This window comes from Bos mutus, chromosome 19, assembly GCF_027580195.1.
Source record: "Bos mutus isolate GX-2022 chromosome 19, NWIPB_WYAK_1.1, whole genome shotgun sequence".
NCBI classification, from domain to species: domain Eukaryota; kingdom Metazoa; phylum Chordata; class Mammalia; order Artiodactyla; family Bovidae; genus Bos; species Bos mutus.
The window spans coordinates 19,543,751-19,570,634 of NC_091635.1; the positions used below are offsets into that span (position 1 = coordinate 19,543,751).

The 26,884-nt window shown below is 50.5% G+C and overlaps 1 protein-coding gene across 3 annotated transcripts in view; it reads right to left on the reverse strand.

Annotated features, from left to right (window-relative positions):
- Nucleotides 1–218: 218 nt before the first annotated feature.
- PMP22 (peripheral myelin protein 22) overlaps nucleotides 219–26,884 on the reverse strand; it is a 28,257-nt gene continuing 1,591 nt past the window's right edge. Inside the window, exons 1-5 of one of the 3 annotated variants that reach the window (XM_005887249.3) lie at nucleotides 25,830–26,004; nucleotides 24,172–24,288; nucleotides 22,860–22,959; nucleotides 8,429–8,569; nucleotides 219–1,534 (exon numbers count right to left, since the gene is read on the reverse strand). In XM_005887249.3, the coding sequence (XP_005887311.1) occupies nucleotides 1,371–1,534; nucleotides 8,429–8,569; nucleotides 22,860–22,959; nucleotides 24,172–24,249 (483 nt within the window). In that variant the 5' untranslated portion in view covers nucleotides 24,250–24,288; nucleotides 25,830–26,004 and the 3' untranslated portion in view covers nucleotides 219–1,370. Of the gene's footprint in view, nucleotides 1,535–8,428; nucleotides 8,570–22,859; nucleotides 22,960–24,171; nucleotides 24,289–25,661; nucleotides 25,787–25,829; nucleotides 26,005–26,884 lie in introns of those variants that run through there. The other 2 variants (XM_070389534.1, XM_070389535.1) reach the window with 2 other exon arrangements.

Below are 26,884 nucleotides of genomic sequence, written 5' to 3' on the forward strand. Positions count from 1 at the left end.
TTCAGCCACAAGGGCTAGCCTTTCCAGCTAGCAGATGTTTGCACAGGTTTCTAGAAGGTGTAAGATGCCCCTGGGAGCCTGGACAAAGGTGAAGATTCTGGTTCCTTAGCACCAAACTACAACCCAGATCATCTACCCAACAGCAGCTTCACAACCCTCTTCCATCTGCTCCAACATACACCTCACACCCTCACCCACAAAAACCCATGAGAACTCAGTGAGTTACTCTGATGTTTATTTTAATGCATCTTAGTCCACACAGTTGGTATAAAATCAGAAAAAGCAAAGCAAAAAAAGAGGGAAAAAACAAGGTCTGGAGTCTTGGCATCAGAAGGGCCCCGTATATACATCTACCGTTGGTGGCCAGTACGAGTCATTGCCAGACAGTCCTTGGAGGCAGAGGACAATCTAGACTCCGCCATATCCTGGGATCCCACCGTCCCAGCGGGTCTAGAAGCTTGTCCGGATGCTCCGACCATAAGGAAATGTGGGTGTGATAAAGGCGGTGCATTGTTATGTATTATAGTAATAACAGCAGCCTAGCCAGGTACAAAAGCAGTTATAAACCATGTATATTACACAGAATTATTCAGGTCTCCATTCAACTTTATGTTGTAAGACTGTTAATTGAATTTCCAGTGAGGCGTTTAGACGATTAGTGACCGTAAGGAATGGTAAACGGATAGCACCACTTCGTAGGTTGGTTGTCACCGATTCCTAACCTAGACGCGTGACTGGGACACCGCGTCCTCTCCAGGGCAAGGGTTCCAAAGCCACAAGCCGCGACTCTCCGAGGGCTCCAGTTTGGGGGCTTTGTTGAGTGCAGGTAAGGCTGCACACAGAGGCGTGGGCAGCGCGTGTCTGTGACACGCGGCGGGTCACCCACAGTTAAAGGCTTTGGGCCGTTGAGGGTTTCTACCCACACTTTGGTTTTCTAAATGAGGTGGAGTGGGAGGGAGGTAACTTCTTTCAGATGAAGGGGAAGGGGCGTGATGGGCTTACTTTCTTTCTGGGCAAAACAAACAAAGAAAAAAAAAAAAAAAAAACTGAGCTTGATTATATGGTTAGGATGTCAAGTTCCTTAGCTACTTTAAGGTTCAACCCAAGGCTGATGGTCAACACGTAAAGCAAACAATACTATGTACATATATGTAAAAAGTGTTATAAATAGGTTTTATAAACCGTCGATATTATATACATCTTCAATCAACACTAACCACCCCCCCACCCCCCGCACTGCTTTCTGTTTGGTTTGGTTTGAGTTTGGGTTTTTTGGCTAGCTTGGTTTTTTTTGTTTGTTTTCCTGGCTTCTGGTTTGCTTCCTCCCTCCCCACGTGAGCTCAGAGCCTCGGCCGTCCCATCCCCGGGCCTCATTCACGCTTCCGCAAGATCACATAGATGACACCGCTGAGAAGTGCCAGGGGGAAGGCCACCCAGGCCAGGATGTAGGCGAAGCCATAGGAGCCGTCCGAGTTGAAATGCCATTCCGGGTGCCGGACCGTGTAGATGGACGCCGCGCTCATCACGCACAGACCTGGGAAGGAGAGGGATCAGTTGGGAGTGGGAGGGGTCACCACGGGGCAGGGACGCTGCACCACCCCCAACCCAGACTCCCCAAGACCCTGGGCACCTCCCCCACCCACTCCTCTCTTCCCCAAACTCCAGCTCACCTCATACTTGCACACACACACATATATACACACCACACACACACACAGACACACACCACACACACACATACACCACACACACACACACACACCACACACACACATACAAACCACACACACCACAGACACACACCACACACATAGACACACACCACACACATACACCACACACACCACACACACACACACACACACACACACACACACACACACACACACACCACACACACAGACACACACCACACACACAGACACATACACCACACACACACACACACACAAACACACACCACACATACACACACACACCCCACACACACACACACACACACACACACACACACACACACACCAGGGCACGCTTCTCTCTTTCTTAGGAAGAAGGATGTAGGCTGCAGGGAGAGAAGGCAAGTCCATCTCAAGCAGGAATCTGCCAACAGACCCAGAACTGTGAGGAGGAAGGGGAAGGTACAGGAACCAGCAAACAGTCTCTCTCTGTGTCCAGTCCACCTGACCCAGGTCACGGGCCCCTCAGCCTCTCTCCTGCCTCATCTCCCTTAACTGTCACCCATGGCCAGTCAACACGAGGACACCAGCGAGAATTCAGGTATCAAGAGAAGCCCATCCATCTCTTTGCAAGGATGGCTGGCTGTGGAGCCCCTGGAAGCTGTGAAGCGTTCCATAGACAGGTGGTAGCGGTCTCTGAAACCACGGAAAGCGACACTTTATCATTATCTGAGTGGCACTCACGCCAAGCACAGGGCAGAAGGCTGTGCTGACCCCCGTGGCAGGATCAATACATCAGAGACAGAGCAACAACGCCCGTGGGCACTGCTAGGCAGACAGAGGAACACGTGGAGGGGAACAGGGTGGTGGGGGAAGAATGCAGGAGGAAGGACACAGCCAAGAGAGGAGGCAGTCACGGACAAGCTTCATGGCGCTTGGTCCCTTTCAGCTACCCGTAGTCCCCCAAGGTTGGTCTGCAGCCCAGACGAAGGTGAGAAGGTCTCAGATGGGCAGGCCTGTCGGCCCACCCCTGCTTCATTGACCATGCAGCCTTTGGGGTGGGAGGGACAAGAAAAACCTCCACCTGGGACCTCACACAGCAGGCAAGTTCCAGCGTGACGGTCCCTGCCCACGGGGACAGTCAGCATCCCTGCGGGGAGGGGTCCAGTGAGGTCAGCACCCCAGCTCCAGCAGCACAAAGGCCACTCTGTCCCCTCCTGAACACAGGGGCTTTGACAGGCTCTAAGTGACTCTATTATGAGTCCAGCAAGCATGTGGGATGCCTGTGGGTCCAGGGCCCCCCAGGCTGGACCACCTACATCTAACCTCACTGCTATTTGGGCTATTTCACTGGACACTGTGGCTCTGTCTGAACAAAGTGCAGAGGTGGGAATGTGTCACGTTCAACGCCCCGATACGACCGTCCTTCTGCAAGTCCGAGAGAGGAGACTCCCACTGCATTGCCCCCCCCACCTTGAGGGAGCCACACAGCAGGCCTGAGACCCCCAGGGGGTCAGCTCCAGGACCTTCCACCTCCTGAAAGCCCGGGAGACGCGAAGACATCTGTGTCCACAGGGGTGTCATAGGTGGTGAACTGTCATGGAGGGGAAGTGCAGTGTTGACCTGCTGGAAACACACTGTATTTGCCTCGAGGTCCATGGATCACCTCAAGTGTGCTAATTCATTGTCTGACCTACCTAATGAGGGCAGAGCTCTCAAAGGGGAGGCCTGACCAAGGGAGAGGGAGGTTTAAACAGAGCGTCCGAAGGGTAGGATGGTGCCCACCCTCTTGGCAGGGCTTCCAGATGGGACCCATGTCCACCCAGCATGGAGAAATGCCATGACACCTGTGCGGACCAGCTGGGCCCAGAATTCCCCAGCAAACAAAAAACAGCAAAGACAAAACACTCCATCTGTGACCTGAGGGAGCAAGAGAAACAGCACGCACAAGTGCAGTGACTGAGTCGATGGCTTAATTATGTGACATCCGCCCTGGGAGAATCTCAGAAGTAAAGGAATTTGTGCTTAGCTTCAAGAAGCCATAAGCTTATACACTTACAAACCAACGAGAAGACACACTACTTGATAATTATTGTTGTCGGGAGACTGATGTTTTAGGGAATATATCATTACGAGGCTGTCTGTGTGCAAAGCAACAGTCGTGCCCTGGAATACAGAGCAGGCAGTGTCATACAGGAATCCCGAAAAGTCAAACACCTCCCCCCGTAAGAGGACTGTGGCTCGCGTTCTCAGCCACCAGTAGGTGGGGAACCTTTATGAAGGTTCCCGTGGAATAGGTAAGCCGCTGTCCCTCCTTCCACTCTCAGCCTCCAAGTGACCCCTGTAGCCTCACACATCACCCCCCAGCCTTACAAGATGCTCATCCTGGCCTGGCCAGGGCGACAGCTGGGACGAGTCACCCAGAACCAGCGTTTCTAAACGTGGTCTCCGACTTAAATCGACTTCGAACCACTCAGAACAGAAAGGGCACTGGGTTCTTATTCCTCCCCCAGGTTTTTATTCTAAACGCCCTTTTGTTGCTGTTCAGTAGCTAAGTTGTGTCCGACTCTTTGTGACCCCTTGGACTGTAGTCTGCCAGGCACCCCTGCCCATGGGATTCTCCAGGCAAGAATACTGGAATGGGCTGCCATTTCCTCCTCCAGGGGATCTTCCCAACCTAGGGATCAAATCCACGTCTCCTGCGTTGGCAGGCGGATTCTTTATCATTGAGCCCCCTGGAAAGCCCTTTTTAAAAGCATCCCCTTTAAAAAAAAAAAAAAAATGGGATTCTGATGTGCAGCTAAGATTGAGAAGCACCAAAGAGGATGACGGGGTGCCTCTCGAAACATTTTCAGGAAACAGCCAAACTGAGAACTATGTAATCAAGGAAAGATAGTTCTTACAGGTGAGACTCTCAGCTTATTATAAGTGGAGAAGGGATGATGCAGCAAGACAGGCAGCGCCAGGCAGGGACGGCTCCCAGGTCTGTAGTCAGCGGAAGAGCTCCACACAACCTTTCACCTGCCTTCCCTGCACGCTCACATGCGTGTCTGGAGTCCACATAGCCAGGCCCTTCAGCTGCAACAGCCCCGGGGATGCTCAATGGATTCTGGGGCTTCCACCCAACAAGGTGCAGTGTTTAAAGAAGCATCTGCCCTGCCCTGAGTGGACCTTGCCTGCGGTGGCCAACCTGCCTGTGGACCACACCCCGCAACTGTGGACCTACTTCCTTCTTTCCTCCCTTCCTTACTCCGTTCTACTCTTCTTTTTGTTTACTGCGTGGCTGTTTTTGCTTTCTGATTTGCTCCTTGATATTTAGGGGTAATTTCTTGGGCTATCACCAGCCTTTGTCACCAACAACCCTCCCTGAACTGTCTCCCTAGTTTGTTGCTGCTGTTGTTCAGTCACCCAGTCATGTCCAATTCTTCGCAATCCCATGGACTGCCGCATGCCAGGCTCCTCTGTTCTTCACTGTCTCCTGGAGTTTGCTCAAATTCATATCCGTTCAGTTGGTGATATCATCCAACCATCTCATTTTCTGCCACCGTCTTCTTTTGCTTTCAATCTTTCCCAGCATCAGGGTCTTTTCCAATGAGTTGGCTCTTTGTATCAGGTGGCCAAAGTACTGGGGCTTCAGCTTCAGCATCAGTCCTTCCAATGAATATTCAGGGTTGATTTCCTTTAGGATTGACTGGTTTGGTCTCCTTGTAGTCCAAGGGACTCTCAAGATTCTTCACCAGCATCATAGTTCAGGAGCATCAATTCTTTGGCACTCAGCCTTCTTTATGGTCCAACTCTCACATCCATACATGACTACTGGAAAAGCCATAGCTTTGACTAGATGGACCTTTGTTAGCAAAGTGATGTCTTTGCCTTTTAATATGCTGTCTAGGTTTGTCATAGCTTTCCTTCCAATGAGCAAGCATCCTTTAATTGCATGACTGTAGTCACTGTCTGCAATCTCCCTAGTTACTGGATCCTTTAGATCATGAGAGGAGAAACACACAAGAGCAGGGTTGTCAGATGCTAAAAGTTATGAAATCTCTAAGGGAAGTCCCCACTCTCTTAGATTCCCAACTAGAGTGGAAAGATGCTTCAGCAAGTTCAAATGCAACATTCTAGAGAGCTGAAGTTTCTTAGACCAGCTCTCGGGTTCTTTTGCCCAGAGGGAACAAGCATGGAACACTCTTAGACGTATAGAGTACAACTGCTATTCTGGATCAACATTTCTAATTCAGTAACTTCCTATTCACAGAGGGACTGCTAAGCTGACAAACCAATAACCGAAAATGAAGTCTCATGAGAGATAAGAAGCTAGATCTGGAAGGGATAATGCAAGAACAAATCAAGTGCTTCTAAATTCAGAGGTTTTTGTGGCAGAGTACCGAACGGCTTGGACTGAGTTCGGAGAAGAATCCAAATGGTGAAACAAGTAGCAATGAGTAAATAAACTTTAGATTAGAAAAACTCAATGCCTAAGAGTGTTCAGGCTGCAAGGAAGTACTCATCTCTGGACTCTAGTTTTGACTGAAAATGACCTTGCTAAAAAGACATTGTTAGAGAATTTTAAGCTAAAATACCTCAGAGGAAAAAAGATAACATACTCCCTGCCTTGAGATGCCCCTTCAACAGTAATAAGTTCACTCCATTCTGATGTTTTCAGTCTGACTACTCATCAGTTCTGACACATAGACTCATTCATCACAGATGTTTGGGACCTTGGGGATCAAAAAGGATGTAGATTTGAATTAATCTTCCATGGTCAATCGGGTTCAATGAAAGATCACATAAAAAGTAGTTTCTGCCTTGGATCTTGTGTTCATTAAAAACTGGAGTGGATTCTGAATCTCTAAATATATTCATTCCACGTGGGATGGGAGGAAGTGGGGACATCCCAGTGTGCTTGCATGAGCTGTGCTTTCATGTAGCCTCTCCTGGTCTCAGCTTATTTATCAGTAACATAACAAGAGTGTATAGAGCAAATATAAGTATTTTATGAAACTTCTTCCTACGTCTGTGTCCCTTTTTCTTGAGGACACAGTCATTGATACAGAGGAGATGATCACCTCTGATATCAAATGGTAAATAGGGACCCAAAGAAGAAATCCCAGAATACATCCTAGTTCTCTGTTCCTTCTGGGTGACTGATGATCTCTGCTCCTAACATCCCCAGAAATGATTTCCCACCACAGAATTAGTACTTTAATAAAGCTGGAAACACCTGAGAAGCTTAGCTGGTATAATGAAACCTGGGCAACTAGCCAAGCTCTATTTGACTTTGAAATTCCAAACTGTGCACATTGACCTGCTGTATTTAGGGATTTGAGGAGACACGGTTTTCTAGTTTACTTCCTTTTTCCAGGGAAAGGTAACTCTCTGTCTTCTGGAAAAGGGTCATCGACGTCCAACTTGAGGCTGTGTCTTGTCATACAGCCCTGCATAAGCCATGAGATCTGCCTGCCCGTCCATCCATCCATCTAGGACATGTGGGCTGTTTTCAACCCTCCAATGACTGCTTGTGATCCAGCAACTAAACAAGAGATGCTACCCACTGCCCAATCAGGGGTCAGAATTGAGAATACTTTACAGTCCCCAGATGTACTCCAGCACGTACGAGGTTTGTGGGTTATTAGCCTGGACTACTGCAAGGAGATCCAACCAGTCCATTCTGAAGGCGATCAGACCTGGGATTTCTTTGGAAGGAATGGTGCTAAAGCTGAAACTCCAGTACTTTGGCCACCTCATGCGAGAGTTGACTCATTGGAAAAGACTCTGATGCTGGGAGGGATTGGGGGCAGGAGGAGAAGGGGACGACAGAGGATGAGATGGCTGGATGGCATCACTGACTCGATGGATGTGAGTCGGAGTGAATTCTGGGAGTTGGTGATGGACAGGGAGGCCTGGCGTGCTGTGATTCACGGGGTCGCAAAGAGTCGGACACGACTGAGCAACCGATCTGATCTGATCTGATCTGAGCCTGGACTACAGAATCCACCACATCCACCTCCTATGTCTCTCTGGTGCCCTGAGGACTCACTCAGCTGGTCATCGATGGACAGAAGGATAAGAGGCAACAAAGTGAGATAAGGGCCAGTATCCAGAGACAAGAGCGGGAAGGCGTCACGTCTAGGACTCTGCACACAGACCGTATGAATAACCTGTGCGAAGGGGGTTGCTCGAGGCAGTTCAGGGAGGGGGCAGAGAAGACCTTGGTGTCATGGCCCCATGTCTGGAACTGACCATGCACTACACGTTACATAAAAGGAAATGCCAGTAAACAGGAGCCCAGTGGACTCCAGGGGCTGGAGTAAAGGAGAGAAAGATTTGGCAGATGGCTCCACCACTGCTTAGAGAGGGAGACATGTACCCTAAAGCAATCTGGGCAGTACATAGGGGCCATTTCCACACTGGAGCAGGGGTGCTTCCCAGGGCACACGATGTGAGCTACAGAAATCCAGCCTCGAGACCGGCCTCTGCTCTATGGACACTTTCAACATTTACATTGGATTGTAGCTCCGTCCCACGGTTAGGGACCCTCCTTCCAGAGCCCCTAAGTCCTATTCCCCATGTACCCCTTTCCATGGAGAGTTTCCAGATTCACACCCACACACATCCCTGTGCTGTATGAAATCCATCCAGGGGGAGGACTCAAGCATGTCAGTCATTCTGGAGCCACGCCCACCTGGCTGACCATCCTGCATGCAGTCTGGGGGAGCCTAGCCCCCACGGGGACTTGGTCCTCTCCAACTTACCAGCGAGGATCTGGAAGACCCCAGTGATGTAGAACCGGCCGCCCTTGGTGAGGGTGAAGAGCTGGCAGAAGAACAGGAACAGAGACAAAACGCTGAAGATGATGGACAGGATCATGGTGGCCTGGACAGACTGCAGCCATTCTAGGGGAGGAGACACGGGGTTAGGAAAAGGCGGCACGGGCCAGCCAGAGGGGCGGGGCTCTTCCAGGGGGCGTGGCCTGGGCAGCAGAAAGCCACACCCACTCCCAGGAGCAGCAGCCCTCTTCTGAATGAAACTCAGGCTATTCACTTTCCCACTCTTAAAAGTCATTCTTTATTTCATGCTTTCTTTTGGAGGAAAAAAAAAAAAGAGGTATTAATACATGTTTAATTGTAGACATTTTAAGAAAAGGCTGTAAGAAAATACTCAGTCCCACCGCAAGGAGCTAAAATCAAGTTAAAATATATTAAATTTCCTTCCAGTCCTTTAGCCAAATGAGTTACTTACACAGATATGCGTGTGTTCAAGAGGCTCTGAACCCTGCCCTCTGCGTCCTCTCTCTCTCTGTCCTCAGGGGGTTTGAAGGGCTTCTTGGAACCCCTGGATTCTGAGAATAGTTCCAAACCACCGTTCAAAATGTCAGCATCCCCCAAGGAGTCAGAGAGATCCTGGGGACGGCTGGGACGAAGAAAATTATATTGGAGCCAAGACTAATTTTGCAGAAAGTTGGAAGAAGATGCTGATGGGAAGAGCATGCTTTATTTAGCTATAAACCACTTGCTCAGCCACACTGTGTCTGTTCCCAGCTCATCTCAGGGCAGTCAGCGCTCAGTCTGGTCATCAGATAGGAGCACAGATGACAATTCCTTATCTTAGCTGAACCACCAGCCTTAGATCAAATCTCCAAGCGTCCAACTGAAATTCAGGCAAGGAAGAGAACTCTGTAGTTCACCACCTACTACAAATGAATGTCAATTCCAGAAGGAACCAACAAGATGCAAAAACCTGGGTTTGGCATCAGAGACAGGAACCCGCCAGGTTCCCCCTGGAGACCTCCAAGGGCCTTGTCATCCTTCCTTCCTGCATCCCTCCTTCCAAGTGCCAGAGAATCCTGGGGGTGGGTGCTGCTCTAAACAAGGAAGATCAGTTAGAGAAGACCCAAGGTCTGCTCCTCCACAGTCAGGAACAGACTAATGTGCATTGGCTTAGAAAAATACATGCCTATGCTTATCACAGTAAAAAAACTGTGAAATCTGGATGGCTTACATCAATACCTCACTAAGATGACCCTGGTTTGAGTTGCAAGTAGTTCAGGGAAGAATTTTAAGGATGCTGATTAGGTCAACTGTGACTAGAGTTTCATGGAAGATGGGAAGAATCTTCTGGAAGCATTTTAGAGTTGGAAGAAGCCTGTGGGATCAGCTAACCCAGGCCCTTTGTACTGAGAGAGATTTCCAGAGATGTTCGACTGAGCACCATTGGCATGGCCAAGGTTGGGAGGCCCTTGTTCTAGTCTGGTGATCTTTCTACCTTGATGGACCATATGCTTTTTTTAATCTTTGCAATTTCTTTGTCAATTAAGGTTAGAAAAAGATATCTAATGGGCTATGAGCCATCCTGACTTCATTTTCATATCTCTCATTGAACCATTCTACCCAGTGTAGTTAGAGAAGGAAATAGCAACAGACTCCAGTATCCTTGCCTGGAGAATTCCATGGACAGAGGAGCCTGATGGGCTACAGTCCATGGGGTCGCAAAGAGTTGGACGTGACTGAGTGACCTTCACTCTGAGTGACTATCACTCACTCACTGACTCACACCCAGTGCAGTGGTTCTTCTGGAGGAGCAGTCTGCAACAAAGCTACAGCCGCCATAATATTATCTTTTTAATATTTATTTTAATTTATTTATTTGGCTCCACTGGGATCTTCAGTTGCAGCATGTGGGATCTCGTTCCCTGTCCAAGGATCAAACCCAGGCATCCCGCATTGGGAGCATGGAGTCTTAGCCACTGGACCACCAGGGAAGACTCTACGTTTTGAATAAAGCAATTATCCAGCAGTCTGGTAAGTGAAGCTGGAAACATAAAGAAATCTGAGCCACAAAAATAAATCTAGAACTAAGTATAGAACTAAAACAGAGATCATGGGGAATGTCCTTCAAGGCACACCCTTAGAAGGAGCACGGTTGGTGCAGGCAACATCCCAGATTTCTTTCTCCAATTCTGAGATCTTTTCCTTAGTCTCTATCTCCACTCATTAATAACAGAAACTTCTGCCAGGCCTCACATTTAGAGAAAACTCAAAACCATACAAGTTAAAACTACACCAATAGGAAAAGTCTCTTAAATTTAGTGATGTCACTAAATTCTTCTCAAAACTTCTTTTACCAGGAACTTGAATTTTAATGCCAACCTCATTACAACTGAGTTAATTTTCCATAAGTTAGCTCTCTAATCAAACCAGAATTAAGAAATCAAGGAAGTTTTTATTCAGCAGGCCTTGGCTAAAAATCTACTGTTTTGAGCTCTGGGAATACAAAGTTGAAGAAGAAAGTTTTCAACCTGAAGCACAATAAATAACACACATACGTGATGAAAGTAGGACAAATTCAACTATATTATCAATCACAGTAATGGAAATCATTATAAGATGTAGAATTCCATCTTGAATTATGTAATTCCTATCTAGAGTCTGATACGAGAGAGATACCTAAAACCAACAACAGTTAAAAGTTAAAACGCTTTTTTAAAGAGGCACCAAGCAAATATTAATAAAAAGATATAGTCATAATAGCACCAGACAATTGGAATTCAAACTGAAAAAGATGAAGATGGCCAAAGAGGGATATTTCATAGGATATTTTATGGTATTTCCAGTTTATCATAAAGAAACAAAAGTCATAAACCTCTGTGCACAGTGTGACCTGGAAAAAATATAAAGCAACAAATGACTGAAGTATAAGATGAAATGGATACACCTACAAGCACAGTGGGAGACTTCAGCATACCTCTCTCAGAATAGGTAAATCAAGTAGATCAAAAATATGATAAGATGTACATTATTTTATGTCTCTATAGTGATGACGATAAAATTTTCAAACACATATGGGATAGTCTTACCAATTATGCAGTAGGCAACAACAAAAAAAACCTCAATAAATCTCAAAAGAAACAAACCAGCCAAAATAAATTCGGAAATGTTAAAAGACTATTCCAGATAATCCCTTGGATAAAGAAATCAAGATGAGAAGTAAAGCTTTCTTCAGCAAGGAATGCTACTGACAGTATGTACCTTAAACCTACAGGCTGTGGCCCCAGCCAGGCTAGGCCATGTGCTCCATCAAAACAGGCCTGGGTACCCCCTGCTTAACTGGCTAACAAGAGGGACCAACTACCTCAGAGGACTGTGTAATGTTCAAATAAGAATGTTGATATAAAAGCTCTGTACAATACAAATAACCCCATTAAAAGGCTGAGCTCAGGGGCAGAGTAAATTAGTAGCTATAGACTATGGTGGAGGGTGGGGAGGGGGTCCTTAGGGTATCTTTATCTGGGCCACACCAAGGAATAAGATGGACAACTGTGTCCACATAAGCCATTAGAGGGTGCCAACCAGAATGCTGTTTGAGAGCAGAGCCCATTTCAATACAATTCTGATACCAGTTCTTACAAGAGCTTCAGCACAGAGGTTGGCAAATTATCTGTGAAGGGTCAAACTATAAATAGTTTAGGCTTCTCAGGTCATATGGTTTCCACGGCAACTGCTGAAGTTTGCCATCTTAGCACAAAATCAGCCTCATTCAATATGTAAATGAGTGGGTGTGGCCTGTTCACCTTAACAAAACCTTATCTACACAATCAGGCAGTGGACCCAACTGGATCTGCAGGCCATTGCTTGCCAACCTCTGTTGCTGCTGTTCAGCTACTAAGTCATATCCAACTTTGTGACCCCCATAGACTACAGCATGCCAAGCTTCCCTATTCTTCACTGTCTCCTGGAGTTCGCTCAAATTCATGTCCATTGAGTCAGTGATGCCATCCAACCATCTCACGCTCTGCCACCCTCTTCTCTTTCTGCCTTCAATCTTTCCCAGCATCAGGGTCTTTTCCAATGAGTCGGCTCTTTGCATCAGATGCCAACCTCTACTATAGCCAAATACATCCAATGTACAGAAAACAATGATTAGAGTGGAAAGACCTGGATGCAGAGGAAAATGCTGTCCACTGCAGTCCTGTTTTATACAAAGTCAAATTAATGTGAGGCCAGCATGCCAGGTGGCAAATCTGAACTTCTACCCAAGCCCCAGGCCAATGATACTCTTTTCTCTCAAATTGCAAGTTCAGGGTCATTGGCAGAGCCCATGACCAGCACCCACGGTCATTCTCCAGGCCTTGCTCAGTGCCCAGCAACTATTTATGGAATGCCCAGTGACAGCGTTTTAACCTCCAACGTTGGTGCTGAGCCCGGGAATTAAAAACCCCCGAATTCCTTGCAGACCTGCTCTTCTGACGAGCCTGTCAGGTAATAGGGTTGCTGACAGCTTTCTGACGTGGGCTAGGCTGTGGCGGCCAGCAGAAGCCTGCTCCTCCCTGCCACAGAAGGGAAAGCTGCAGATGCCCAATGACCAAAGGTCAGATTCCTACCCCGCAGCAGCTAAGCTATGAAGGAAATACATCTGCCCCCTCAGCTGTATTCTTAGCCCAGGGCCAACGAGCCAGCTAGCGAAGGGCTCAGGGAGGCTACAACGCTCTTCAATGCACCGGCCCCTCTGCGTCCTTCTGCCTCCTTTCCTCCCAGCCTAGAGGAACGCCCGAGCGCCTGCTCCCCCCTCAACCTCGAGTCCCACTCTGGCAATTCACAAAAGCTCTCTGACTCCATCAAGAATGAAAGGAAGGGCAGTGGCAGATGGGTCAGAGCATGAACTGGGGAGGCCAAGCCAGGAGGAAGGAGCCACTGGGGTGAATCACCACTGGGGGAGTGAGAGCCGCCCCTGTCCAGAATGCTGGGCCATCTTGCAAAGCAGCTGACACACCCGCTAACCTCCCTTCCCACTGTTGTTGTTCTGACACTCAGTTGTGTCTGAATCTTTGTGACCCCGTGGACTGTAGCCCTCCAGGCTCCTCTGTCCATGGGATTATCCAGGCAAGAATACTGGAGCCGGTTGCAATTTCCTTCCCCAGGGGATCTGCCCGAGCCAGGGATCAAACCCACGTCTCCTGCATTGGCAGATGGATTCTCTACCACTGAACTAGCTGGCACCCTCCCCACTGACATCCCACAAATTGCCACTTTCCTTCCTTCTTGGGATGGATGTCATTCCAGAGGCTGCTGACTTGCGAGCAGCCTCCATCCTATCCACGAGGACTTTGCTGTATGTTTGCTTTGCCCACTGGCAGGAGCCTGAGCAGGGACCGAGTGGTCCTTGCTCAGGGTTCCAGCTTCTTCCCATCTCACCCAGCTGGGAGCTCTGAAATTGGGCCCTGGGTTCACTTTCCCTGGGACCCACAAGGATGCAGCCAGAGGGAAAAGCCATAATGGGGTCTTTCAGCCCACAGACCCTGGCCGGAAGCTCACAAGGATGAGGGAGACCATGAGGGAGGCTCTTTCCACGCTAATCCTGGGGGGCATTTCAACTCCAGCTAAACCTCTGGCTGACGATGAGTGAACTCATGTTCCAGGCGCTCAGGCTGCACCTGACACCGTCACTTGGTTAACTGCCCTCCTGACCAAGAGGCTCCCTCGTGGGCAGAGGAATTTGTTCCAGAGTCTAATTTATATGTGTGGTTTGACACCAACGGTCTTATTCCTACTAGTCTTCAAACTGGAACAGGGAATATAATACAGTCATTGAGGTTCCGAGGTTACTGAAAATGTCCAGCTATTTCAGGCTTCCTCCATTCCCTGGTTGGAAAACTCTAGTAACAGGAGGGTCAGGTTAGGCTGTTTCCCAAAACATTGTTGATTAAACAGAAAAATGGAGGGCTTCCCAGGTGGCGCAGTGGTTAAGGACTCCACCTGCCAATGCGGGAGACGTGAGTTTGATCCTTGGGTCAGGAAGGTCCCCTGAAGAAGGAAATGGCAACCCACTCCAGTATTATTGCCTGGGAAATCCCAAGGACAGAGGAGCCTGGTGGGCTACAGTCCATAGGGTCACAAAGAATCAGACACAACTGAGCCATCTAATATGCACACACACACACACACACACAGAAAAATAAAGTAAGTGGCTTCCGTGGTCAAGTATATTAACATCCCTCCTTGGACACTGCAACGTACAGTAAGGTACTCAAGGTTCTGAAAAGTCTTACGATTAAAAAGAAGAGCCTGAGTAGATTTGAAATAGTCTTTTCCAAATTGACTGATCAGAGAACACTTTGTGTTGGTGTTGTCAAGAACACTTGAATATGTGGAGTCTGGCCACAGACAGTGACTTCAGAAAGGAAGAGAAGAGAAAGACATTTCAATTGCCCAGGGGAGGTAAGGGATGTACAGAGGAAAAGGGGATGCCTGGTGGAGGAAGGGGTTCAGGATCTTTAGGTTTAAAAAGCATTCTCCATATGCAAATAATCAGAGGCCTTCTGTCCAAGCATCATGGAAATTAAGAGCCACCAGCCCACCAAGCTCAGTACCAAGCACTCTCCCCTCTCCCCACACCTACTGAAGTTCTACCCAATTTCCAAGGCCCAGCTCAAAGGCGGTGTCCACTCAAGATCCCCCCATGTCACAATTATATCCTGAATGGGAAGAGGACTCAGGGTGCATGGGACGTGATGGGCGACCACCCCAGGTCTTGCCTCCACAGTTACCCTATTAGGCCATGAGGGTACTTGCCCCAGGTAACCAGCTTCTGAGAGGCATACCCGTGCAGAAAAGCAGGCACTCATGATGCCAATCCACTGGGGTGCTGAGAAGTTCAAAGTGTTATTAGTCACTCAGTCGTGTCCAACTCTTTGCGACCCCATGGACTGTAGCCCACCCTTCCACTGTCCATGGGATTTCCCAGGCAAGAATACTGGAGTGGGTAGCCATTCCCTTCTCCAGAGCATCTTCCTGACCCAGGGATTGAACGTGGGTCTCCTGCATTGCAGGCAGATTCTCAACTGTCTGAGCCACCAGGGAAGCCCAAGAAGTTCAAAAGCATGTTTGAAATCTAAGGAGTTAAATGATCCTTCAGCCTTTCTTTAGGTTTGGCATCCACAGAGCCTAGTGGGGAGGAGAATGAATGGGGTGGCCACAGGAGAGAGACCCCCTCTCTCTGTGCGTCTACCTGCCAGGCCAACCACAAGCCAGCAGCTGAGCGGCACCGGGAGGCCAATGCCCATGGTCCAGAGACAACGTGTTACACAGGCGGGGATGGGGGGCAGAGAACTCTCACCAGCAACAGAAAGGTCACTGCAAGGAGGAAGCACCACCTGGAGAAGGGGAGACCCAGGAAGAAAAAACCACAGCTTCCAAGGACAGAACAGGGATTTAGACACCTTGAGGATGAGGTCCAAGCCTCCAGGCATGAATGAAGACAACCAGAAACCACTGAAAAATTTAGGGGACTGATGTGGCCTCAGCTGAGTGATTTCTTTCTTTTTTTTAAGTTGCTTTATTTTTTTATTTGCTGTACCATACAGCATGTGGGATCTTAGTTCCCTAACCGGGGATCAAACCCATGCTCCCTGTAATGGGAGCTCAGAGGCCTAACCACTGAACCACGAGGGAAGTCCCACAGCTAAGTAAGTTCTTAATGACAGTATCCCACAGCAGTTCACCCCTTCTACATCATGGGCCCCTCCTCCCCAACCTTTCTGCCAGCTCCTTCCTGCCCCCATCAGCCACCAGATGTCACAAGACTCACACTGGACCCCTTGCTCCTTCCACCTCTCATCAATTCCCCTGCAGACATTAAATACCCTCCTGAGGACACCGATGACCCCAAAGCTGAATGTCCATGCCAGACGTCTACCCTGAGCCACAGATTCCTAAATCCAAGTGCTTTGCTGACACTGTACCTTCTCAATGTATCAGCCAGAATGCGTCTTCAAAACACAAATCAAATTACACCCCCCTTCTGCTCCAGACCCTTCTGTATGTCCTGGGTGGCTTTTTCAGCATCAGAGTCCTCTCCTGCCTGCAGCCTGGCACTCAGTCATGCTGGCCCAGCACTGGTGGACACACCAGACTCCTCCCTGCCTAAGGAGCTGGCCCTTTCCAGTACCTCCTGGAATGTTCCTCCTGTGGTTCTTCATACAGCTGGCCCCTCCCATCTTTTAAGCCTCTGTCCATGTGACTCTGGCAGGAAGAGGCCTTCTGTGACCAGCTGCTTCCTCCCTAGTGGCGCCCTGCTATCCGTCGCTCTGGCCGTCTCCTGCAGAGCACTGTCCACTGCCCACAGTGACTCATTCATTGTCTTTCCTCCATCTCCCCTGAGTAACTGTGAGCTGCATCCACTGGAGCAGGGACTGGTATTTCTTGTTCAGCTCCATCGGCTCGGTTTCTGGAACAGTGCCCAGTACCTAGCACACGCTCAGTCTAGTTAAAGAATGGATGAATGGACCACTCTGTTAGCTCTTTGAAATGAAAGGGAGTCTCTTGAAAGGTAGTGAGTCCCCTGTCACTGGTAGGATGAGCATATAATGGGTACATTGCAGAGGGGTCTGAAGTGAGTGACTTGGGGCAGGGGGATGGGTCTGATGACCTCCAGAGCCCCTGCCAGCATCAGAGTCTATGTGTGTGCTGATGAGCACATACTCAGAAGGCTTCCTGCCAGGCATCCTTTTCTTGGGCACCAAAAGACAGCATCTATGCCCTCAAGCTGCCCCATGGCCAATCCCAGCTTCTGAACTACAAAGGATGCTTTCTCAACACTGGTAAAATCCTGGGAAAGCAATTTACATTTTTTAAAAAGCAAAGACTGAGTATCTAGCACCATATGGTGGGACACAGGTCTGCACAAGCCTCTGAATTTACTCCTAGGTGATGGCATCTGATGACAGACTCCAAGGGTTGAAACATCAGCATCAGGACGCCTCGTCCCACCCCGCACCTCCCTTGCCCGCCGGGACCTCCGCATCCCACAAGGGCGTGTAGAATCCAGAGCCATTGCTGGGGCAGAGCTTGTGGGTTAGCCCAGGGAGCCACAAAGAGGCTAAATTGCAAAACACGAGCCCCTAAGTGCAGAGGGCCTCCTATGTTTTTAAAATTGTTGACCAAAAGCTGAGCCACAGATGAGGAAATGGTCTGATGTCCTTGCCGAAATGGCAATGCCACCAAACGGATAAACAAGATAAACCTGGCGATCACAGGAGACACAGTCCCAGGAGACACAGAGTGCTCAAGTCAGGGAGGGGCTCCTGAGACTGGCCAGACGTATTGTTTTCTGACTTTCAATCCAAAGGACTGGTTTAAGGCTGCCTACAACCTACTGCTGGCCATAAGGTCGCTACTGCTGGAAACAGATAGGATTTCTACTTTGTAAGATTTCTGACATATTCTGCCTTATAAATGCACAGGATTGTTACTCCAACTTGGAATAGAACAGCTGAGAAATGCATACAAGACAGAGCAGGTCTAAATCAAATCATGAAACTTAGAACCCCATCCACATGCCCCAGAGTCCTTCCTGGGATCTAGAAGACCCTGCAGGCTGGCTTGCTTCTCCATCCCCTGTGTTCTCCGTGCATCAGCTTTGCCAGGCTCCTTCCCACCCCAGGGACCTTGTCCTCAGGAAGTCCCACTGTCTGGAATCTGCCCCTGATGTCCCTGTGGCTGACTTCTTCCTGGTCATCCTCAAGAGATCATTTCTTCCCCATCCCAATCCCTCACCACACATCACCCTGCTTTATTCTCCTCATCCTTCCTATCACTGCCTTCTGATTATCCACATTTATTGACTGATCTGCCCAGTAAAATGGAAGCTCTCATCCACTGGCACCCTCAGTGTCTGCAGTGGAATCTTCTGCAAGACAGGTGTTCAGTGAATAGTCCTGCATGAAAGGGCAGAGGAGAGAAGGGAGGAGACCAGGGAGAAAGGGGAGAAGGGAGGAGAGGGGGCATCCTGAGGCAGGCAGTCCAGGCAGGCAGTCCATGATCACTGAAGTGAGAGAAGGCTGAAATGCCAAGATGAAGGGGAGAAGAGATGGGGTGAGGTTTAATAGGAGCAGATCATTCATGTAGACGTATGGACCTTAGCAAAGATGTTCATCTGAAGATGAAGACCAAAGGGACCTCTGAGAGGTTTTAAATTGAGAGTGATATGACAAGGTTTGTATTTTTAAATATCATCCTGGATTCAATGTACAAAATGAGGAACAACGAAGAGAGAAAGATCAGGAGTAAGGAGGCTGCTGCAGTGGCCCTGGTGTGATGTGGGTGGGGATGACGAGTGACCAGTGGGACCAGGATGATTCTGAGAAGGGAGAGAAGACACATCCAGGCAGACTCTGAGTGTGAATCTCACTGGACGGTGAGACAGCCTCCACTAAAATACTGGAAACTGTCAAAGGGGGAGACTGGGTGGAGGAGGACGAAGGCTGGCTGGTCTGGGGACGCCTCTGAGACATCCCAGCAGAACCTTCCAGTGGGTGGCTGGCCAGGCTGGTCTGGAGGTCAGAAGAGAGGACTAGCCTGGGAGGAAACAAGGATTCAAGAGACACCATGAAACAGTAAGAGCTGCTAATGACTGGGGAAGTGGAGAAAAAGAGAAGGAAGTCGAAGGGTCATCCGATTGCCGACACAGGTCACTGTGCTGCTGAAGGGTCCCAGGACACGGCAGAGATAGACTGTCTGCTGAATCCTAAAGTAACTGGGCTCCAGTCTGAAACAGCATAGGATGCACCAGAGCTATTGTCAGAGTATGACTGGGTATGGATGGATGTGGTCACAGCCTTGAAGAGAAGCCAGGCTTCCTGGGAGGTGCTTGCTATTAAATTTCTGTGAATCAAGAAGTCATGCTTCCCATGACGTCAAATGACTCCGTGCTCAGCCTCCCTTGACAGTAGGTGTGGCTCTGTGACTGACTTCCAGGAAAAGACAAAAACAGAGGTGTGTGGTCTATCTGAAGATGTTTCATTAAAAGGGAGGGGGACACATTCTTCTCCTCCTCCTTTCTCTATTCTGCGGCTTGAAGCAGAGATGAAATGGCTGGCACTGTAGCAGCTGTCTGCTCCATAAGGATTAGACAAAGAAATGAGGTAGAAAGTGCCTATGGCTCTGACAGTTTCCTGGAATTGCCATATCTATGTTAGGCTGCCTATTTCCATACTTCTTTTGAAAGAAAGAGAAATAAACTATCTTATTTAAGTCACTACCATTTAAAGATGTTTTGTTTTGTGGGGTCAATCTTAATCTCAACCGGAACGCGTCTCTCCATTACCTTTCCCCTTGCTTTAGGTCATGTCATTGCCTCGACAGGGAATTGCCTCCTCCTTGCCTGTGTTTATTTAAATCCTGCCCATCCTTTGGAGGATGGCTCAAATCCCACCTCCCACAGGAGACCTGCCTTCCACTTCCTCCCCTGAACTCCGGCTCTGCCTGCCTGCCTCCACTCCTCGGGCATCTGGCCTATGCTGTCTTCATCTCCCCGAAGTGATCTCTTGACTCCTCACAGAGCTCAGGACGATCAGGACCAAAGTCCAGAGTCTACAAGTCCTTGTATGCCCTGGGTCAAGAGGCATTCAAAACAAGGTCATGATAAATATTCCCTCACTGGCCTCCTTCACCTCTGTCTGCAGCCAGGATCAGGATAGAGCCAGGGATTTATATTCTAAATGTATGTAAATGCATTTAGATAATGGAAAAGCAGACAAAGTTGAGGGCATTTAGTAAGAAATCTAAAACCAACTCTAATACAAAGAGGGAGTTCAAGGAAAATCTGTCTCCATCCAACTAAGTAACATAGATGTTTGACTGCCATGCAGTCAATGTGGTAACAAGCACCATTCATATAAGGAAAAAAAAAAAGAATGAAGCCCTGCAGAGGTGCAGGGCTCCAGCACCACTCAGGCAAAGACAGGCCCCTTCAAAAAAACTAGCAAGTCATGTAAACCAACGCATTTTCACATAACAAACTTGTTGACATATTCTTCACAAACAAGTATCAATAAAAAATTACTTTCAATGACTTAAATAAAAGGTATGTTTGAAACATCCTAAGAGCAAATACAAACCATGGTGACTGGTTTATGACTAACAGGGTTCATCTGTAAAGGCAGTCTAATTTTTTTCTTAATTATGTATTTTTTTCGCCTCTTGTTTGGCACAAAAATGGTTAAACCCAGTCCGAAGGCAAAGGAGGCCCAGTGGCTTCAAATCCACCAGAGCTTAGGCTGTAACACAAGCTGACCCATCAGAAGATGAGAGCAGAGATACTGACCACTGGGGAAGCTGAAATGGGAACATCTTACTTAGAAGTTCAAGTGCAAACAAACACAGCTTGTCCAGAGCTCCTCAAAAACGCCCTTCCTGGGAGAGAAGAGAAGGCATGTGTAGGGGAGGAGCAGGATCTTGGAACCCCCCGCCCCAGGAAAGCAACAATGTGGATTTGGATAAAAACCCAAGATGAAACACTCCAAGGTCACTGTCAGCAAATCCAAGAAGATGAGGTTGAACACAAAGAGCTAGCTGAGCGATGGGAAGTTCCCAACTGAAACGACACTGGTGCCTCTTTGGGAGCTGCTGGGAGGACGGTAGAGCAGCCATTCCTAACTGACCGCGGTCAATGCAGAAGGCAGGCCAGCAGCATACGAACATCGCTGCCCTGCTGCAGGACAATTTAGATCCCTGCTCCTCTGCCGACTCATCCCTCTTGAAACCCAGCCGGGTTGGAACACGCCTGCCAAAACTGCCCCTTCCGGGCCTGTGAGTGTAGAATCTCCTGCCAACTCCACATGGCCACACACCACTTGGGGGAGGTGCAAGTGGGTACCCGGGGTCTCAGGGAAAGCCAGCCCTTGTGGGCGGAGTCACCACGCATGGCCACCAGGTGTCAGTAGGGAGCAGAGCCTTCTCCCATTCTCAGCCTTCAGGGAACTTCAGCCAGACCTTGCCCAGGAGACACCGGATGCTGCGGCTTTGGGGCCAAGCAGTGCTCCGGCCACACGCTCAGACACTCCTGAGGGTTTCGGTTACTTGGCTACCAACTCACCACGCAGCCTCAAGGGTGGTTTTAATTCAATATTCTTCACAGACTCAGAGAAAAGAATTAAGGACTGCTCCCTTCCACAAGGACTGGGGTCTCTTTTCTTGCCCCCAGGAAAGCAGACACATAAGACAGTGTTTTCTACTGCTTGGCTATCCTCCTCGAGTAGTTCTAGCAGTTTCTCTTTATGCTGAGGTTAGAGATGTTTGGTTGGTGATGCTTCAGGGACAATTTTGGTACATAGCCCAGAGAAGGAAAGGCCAGCAGTGAAATTGGATGGTGAGAAGCCAGAACCAATGGCCACTGCCCTGCCTGCCTTGTTCAGCTGCATCTGAAATGGTTTCTCTCACTGGCTATAGCATCTTCGACAGAAATATTTGACCAAGGGGCAGCTGCGGCCACATTGAAACCTCATGTCCAGGCTGAGGACACATCCTTTGGAACATGAGACTGTGAAGAGCCAGGCCCACTGTGTTCTCAACACCAGGCACTGTGGCCCCTGCCAGGGTCCATGCTGCCACCAGATACTTCTCAGCCACCAAAAAGACTGCATCGTATTTATTACTGCCTCTCTACATTCACAGGCCCCAGGGCCCTGCTGAGCCCTCCCTCCCTCTGGATACTGCAAGGGTCTAAGAGTGTGCTTCCACTGCCAAATAATCCCTTTAACCTGAACCCAAGAAAGCCTGGATTCCAACATCTCACAAACAAAGATGCTGAGGACAGAGTAAAAATACCCCCGGGCTCAGCTTGGGGACATGCAAATAGTGTCAATGCCCCGTCTTGCAACAAGAAATCACTCTACAGCTCTGATGGCTATATGGGATCTTTGAGGCCCAAGACCCAGAGAGGAAGTCCTGTAACTGGAGACCAAAAGGGGCCCGTGGATTCCCGGGACAGCCCCTCCATCACTGCACCAGGAAGACCCAGGGCACTCCTGGATATTCCACCACCAAACCAAACTTGCTTGTTGGATCGAAACTCCCAGCAGAATCTGCCTGAGATTTTGCATCATCATTGCTTATCTGCATCCACATTTCTTCACTCACTAAAAGAATTACACTAAGTGATGAGCAGGAACAGGAGGGCAGGTCTAGGGCTTCTCTCCAGGTAGAGAGAATGCACAATTCCCTGAGATCTCAGCTTAGCCAGTGAAGCTACCACCCCTCTCCTTTCACCTTGGCTTCCCAGCCCCTGGCCACATCTCACCCCAGCCCAGCAACACCGCTCTAGCTTCCAAGAACAAAGTGCTTCTAGGTCTGGAGAGAGAGGCACATCGCAGACAGACCAGGACGAGTTTGTGGAACAAAAAACCATCCTCACCATTTGCTGATGACGAAAAACAGTGCTGGACACTGCCCATCAAGGAGGTGCTACAGTTTTGCCAGAGGTCAGTCGCGTGTCCATTGCCCACCATCCATTGCTAGAAAGAACCAGATGCAGTAAGTCAGAGGAGGCAGTGAGGAGTGACAGAGAAGGGGAGGGAGAAGACCAAGGCAAGGCAAAGAGCAGCCTCATCGACTGTCCAGCCAGAGCCCACGGTGCTAGAGAAAGGGAAGAGGTGGTGCTCTGGCCCAAACCTTTTTTCTAGGGGAGGGCCAGGGCTTTGCAAGTAAAAAGCACTTTGTAAGTGGAAAAAAACCTCACAAATATGAGTTTCTCTGTGCCAAGGTGTGTACAGCAGTAGAAGGAGCCATGGACTTAAGCCAGGACACCTGCATCCAAGCCGTCTCTCCTCCCCTGATCTCCTGACTCCCAGACCCCGTGCCACAGCCACTCTGAACTCATTTCCTTATTGGTAATTCCCATCAACCTACTGTTAAGATGTTGGGAAGATGCTGGTAAGTGATGAATCAACTCATCAGTCCCCAACATAATTATTTTTCAATCTTTGAACCAAGCAAGAACATCATACCTGGGACTTGTCGTATATTAAGAAGTTAAGACCACAGTCACATGACTGCCCAAGTCTGGGCTCATCTTTAAGAAAATAAGTTTAAAACCTACTGAGCTGGATGTTTGCTGATTTTGTAATGCAAGTTATCCCAATGATCTGTTTGTACTGGAGGAGGCTTTTCTAAGAAGGTGCCCTGTCCACAGCACAAAACAGACCTGGGACTATGAACCATTAAGGAAAATCTAATTTTAACTTGCCAGTTTTAAGTCCTAAAGGCCGTTTCATGAACTAAGTCACCCATCTGATGGATGCCATTTGGAGAAAAAACAGACCTTCCTAAATTCTCCACTTCCTTCCTCAAGGACAACCACCACAGCCCTCCCCCCCCCCCCACCTCCCCGCCTCCCCCGCCCCATCAAGAAAAATGCTAAACAAGCTTATCACATGAAGGGGGTAGGGGGGACCCTGGATCTGCATTCACATTCTTTGGCTTAAAGAGAGGCCTGTGTGCTGACCTAGCCCAGCGCTTGCTTGCTTTCTCCCCACCCCTGAATCCACTCTGATATTCTCAAAAACTACTGAAAAGGCGCGGATTGCCAGAAACTGCAAAAGGCCCAAGGATGTCTGAGACTCGCGATCTGCAAACTTGAGGGGGCGTGGCGGGAATCGTGGTCCGGAGGCCAAGCTCTGGGCGAGCTCCGGGCGCCCCAACCGCGCGCTACCCGGCCGGACACTCACGCTGACGATGGTGGACACGAACAGCAGCACCAGCACGGCCACGTGGAGGACGATGATACCCAGCAGCAGGAGCAGCATTCTGGCGGCGGGTTCTGCTCAGCGGAGTTTCCGTCTGGCCTGACAGGAGACACAGCCGAATTGGACGTGAGGTCGGGCTAACTGGCCCGAGCAGGCGAGCGAGGGAGGGAGGAGAGGAGGGAAGAGAGGAGGGAGGGGAGGAGGGAGGGTCCTGCGCTCGGAATGCCCGGTGCTGGCCCGCCGCCCGCCCACCCCGCCCCGCGGCTGCCGAGAGAGGGCAGCAGCCGACCGTAGCATCCCTGCCCCGCAGCCCGCCGGGCCGAATATCTTTTGCTTTTGGAAGAAAACAAGCGGTACGCACGACAAACGTCGAAGTCTTCCCGGGAGGGGAGGTTTTTCCAGAGTGCCAAGCAGAGGCTGCAGCGCGCCTCCACCCACCCGGGCGCTCCGGGGGCGGCCCAGCTTGCGGAAGGGGGGCAGAAAAAGGGAGAGCGAGCGCTCTCCCGGTGGAGTGGAGGTGGGGGCGAGGGGCAGGCAGGGGCCTAGGTCTCTGCGAGAGGCCCGGGGATCCAGCGGCGTGCTGGGAAGGATGGCGCGCGGCTTAGAGCCGGGTCCCTTAGACCGCTCCGCGTTTCGTTAGGCTCCGAGTTTCCACTCAAGTTTGGCCCGCGCGGGGGAGCCGCCCCGACCCCACCACCGCTTGGCAAAGACATCCGCTGCCCCGGAGAGAAGGCACAGAGCCGAGGGAAGAGGAAAGAACCGCCCGGGAGAATTGCTGGGGCCGGCGCCTCCTGCCCTCCCCGGGCGCTGGTCGGGCCGATGCGCTCAGGGCCCAGGCTGGAGGGGAGCAAGTGTCCGTGCGAAGGAGAGGCGGAGGTAATGGGGTGAGCTCCCCCCCGCCAGAAATAAGTGCAGCAGCATGGAGCCGGCAGGACCTCTTCTATCCGCCGCGGTGCGGTCCTCACACCACACCTCACATCCCGATCTGCGGAAGGATCCGCACGTTTGCTAAGACGAAGCTGCGTTTGAGAAAGTGCTGAAGGACAGAGTCTTGGGCTAGAAACAACGATTCAATAACTTCAGTGTTTAAAGTACCCAGTCGCAGGCCCCTCCGTCCTCTCCTTCAGCAACACTTAAAAAAAAAAAACAAAAAACCCTGGAACGTGCAGAGGAAATAAGCAGGGTTTTCTGACGTCTCCCAGAAGGTTTAAATTAAATCCAGTGACTCCTCATGCCGAGGAGGCGGGGGGAAGTGGGGGGAGACAAGAGAAAGATAAACGGGTATGTAGCTAGAAATTGGGGGGGCCCCGGGGACCCTATACCCTGAAGATGTCCACCGCAGGGACTGCTTTGCCAGCGAGTCTCCGAGTAGGCGACTCTCCAGCGAGACGAAAAGTCCTCCGCCCCTGCCCCACATCCAGACATCAGCACCCGCGCCCCCGGCGGTTCACAGACCCGCAGGTTCTCCATACCAGACCCTTACAAGCCCCGCAGGAATGACGCCGGACAGGCGGTGTTCTGCCAGCGGTCGGGGAACGCGCGAGCCCGAAGCCCCCTCGCTCCGCGCGTTCTGGCGCCGTCGATGGAAGATGCCCACATTCCTCCTTCGTCTCCTCCACTCTCCCGGCCAAAGCACTTACGGCCCAAAGGATAGCTGTCCCCGATCCTCAGAGATCCTCAGAGCTGCCTCGGGCACACACTCCGTGCGTCCGCTCAGCGGCTGGCGTCCGCAAAGGCAGCTGCGCTGCGGGGCTACGCGCGCCAAGCGAGGGGCAGGAGGGAGGCTCCCGGCGTTCCCCTTTAACGGGAACAACGCCCTGTCTGCGTCGCTGCAGTAGGGTGTGTCCCTGGGTCAGCGTGTGCAGGGGGGCGGGACTCGGGGAGGGGAGAGGGCAGCGGGGAGAGAGGGAGGGCAGGAGACAGCCTGGGCCTTACGCTGCGCCCCGGGAGAAAGTCGATGACGGCAAAACCGCTGTGACTTATCCTGGAAACTAGCAGACCGCGCAGCTTTCTCACCTCTGTTTCCCGTGGTTTCGCTGACTTTACCGAGACCAAGAGTTGACCGACATACTGGCCCCTCCTCCCCCTCCGCCCAAGTGGGAAAGTCGACCAGAGGTTGCCCCCGCGGGTGCCCAGCGCCAGGGTCTGGGACGCACGCATTCGGACCGCGCCCACGCGGAGGTCCAGCCTGGATGCCCTTCCCACGGATAGGGGGAGATGGCACTTAAGCGCAGGCAGACATTCCTCCCCTGGAGTCCTGGCGCCCCTGGCCTGCCCCGGCGTCCTAGCGGGGCTCACCCGCACCAAGCCCGCCCGCGCGATCCCGTCTGCGCCCAGGCGGTGCGCCAGGTGCCTCGGATTCCCGGGACGGATCTAGCGGGCCTGCTAGGGAGAGAGTTGGAGGAGGAGGGGGAAAAGGCTGCCCACTGCAGGACAGCGCGCCCGGGGGTCGCTGGGCAAATCCAGACCACAACCGGGTACGCTCCAGACGAGTTTGCTGGCTTGGTGCCCGGCCTGGGCTGGCGTCCCCGGCCATAGGGTGGTGAGTTGGCCATTTGAGGTGGGGGAAGAGCAGCCAGGGAAATCAGCTGATTCATAGTCGGCTGAAGGCGGTCCGCCCAGCGTCACGGGGAGAGAGGATAGCCCTTCCGGGCGCAGGGTGGGTGCGCCCCAGTAAGAGGGGAAGACGCTCTGG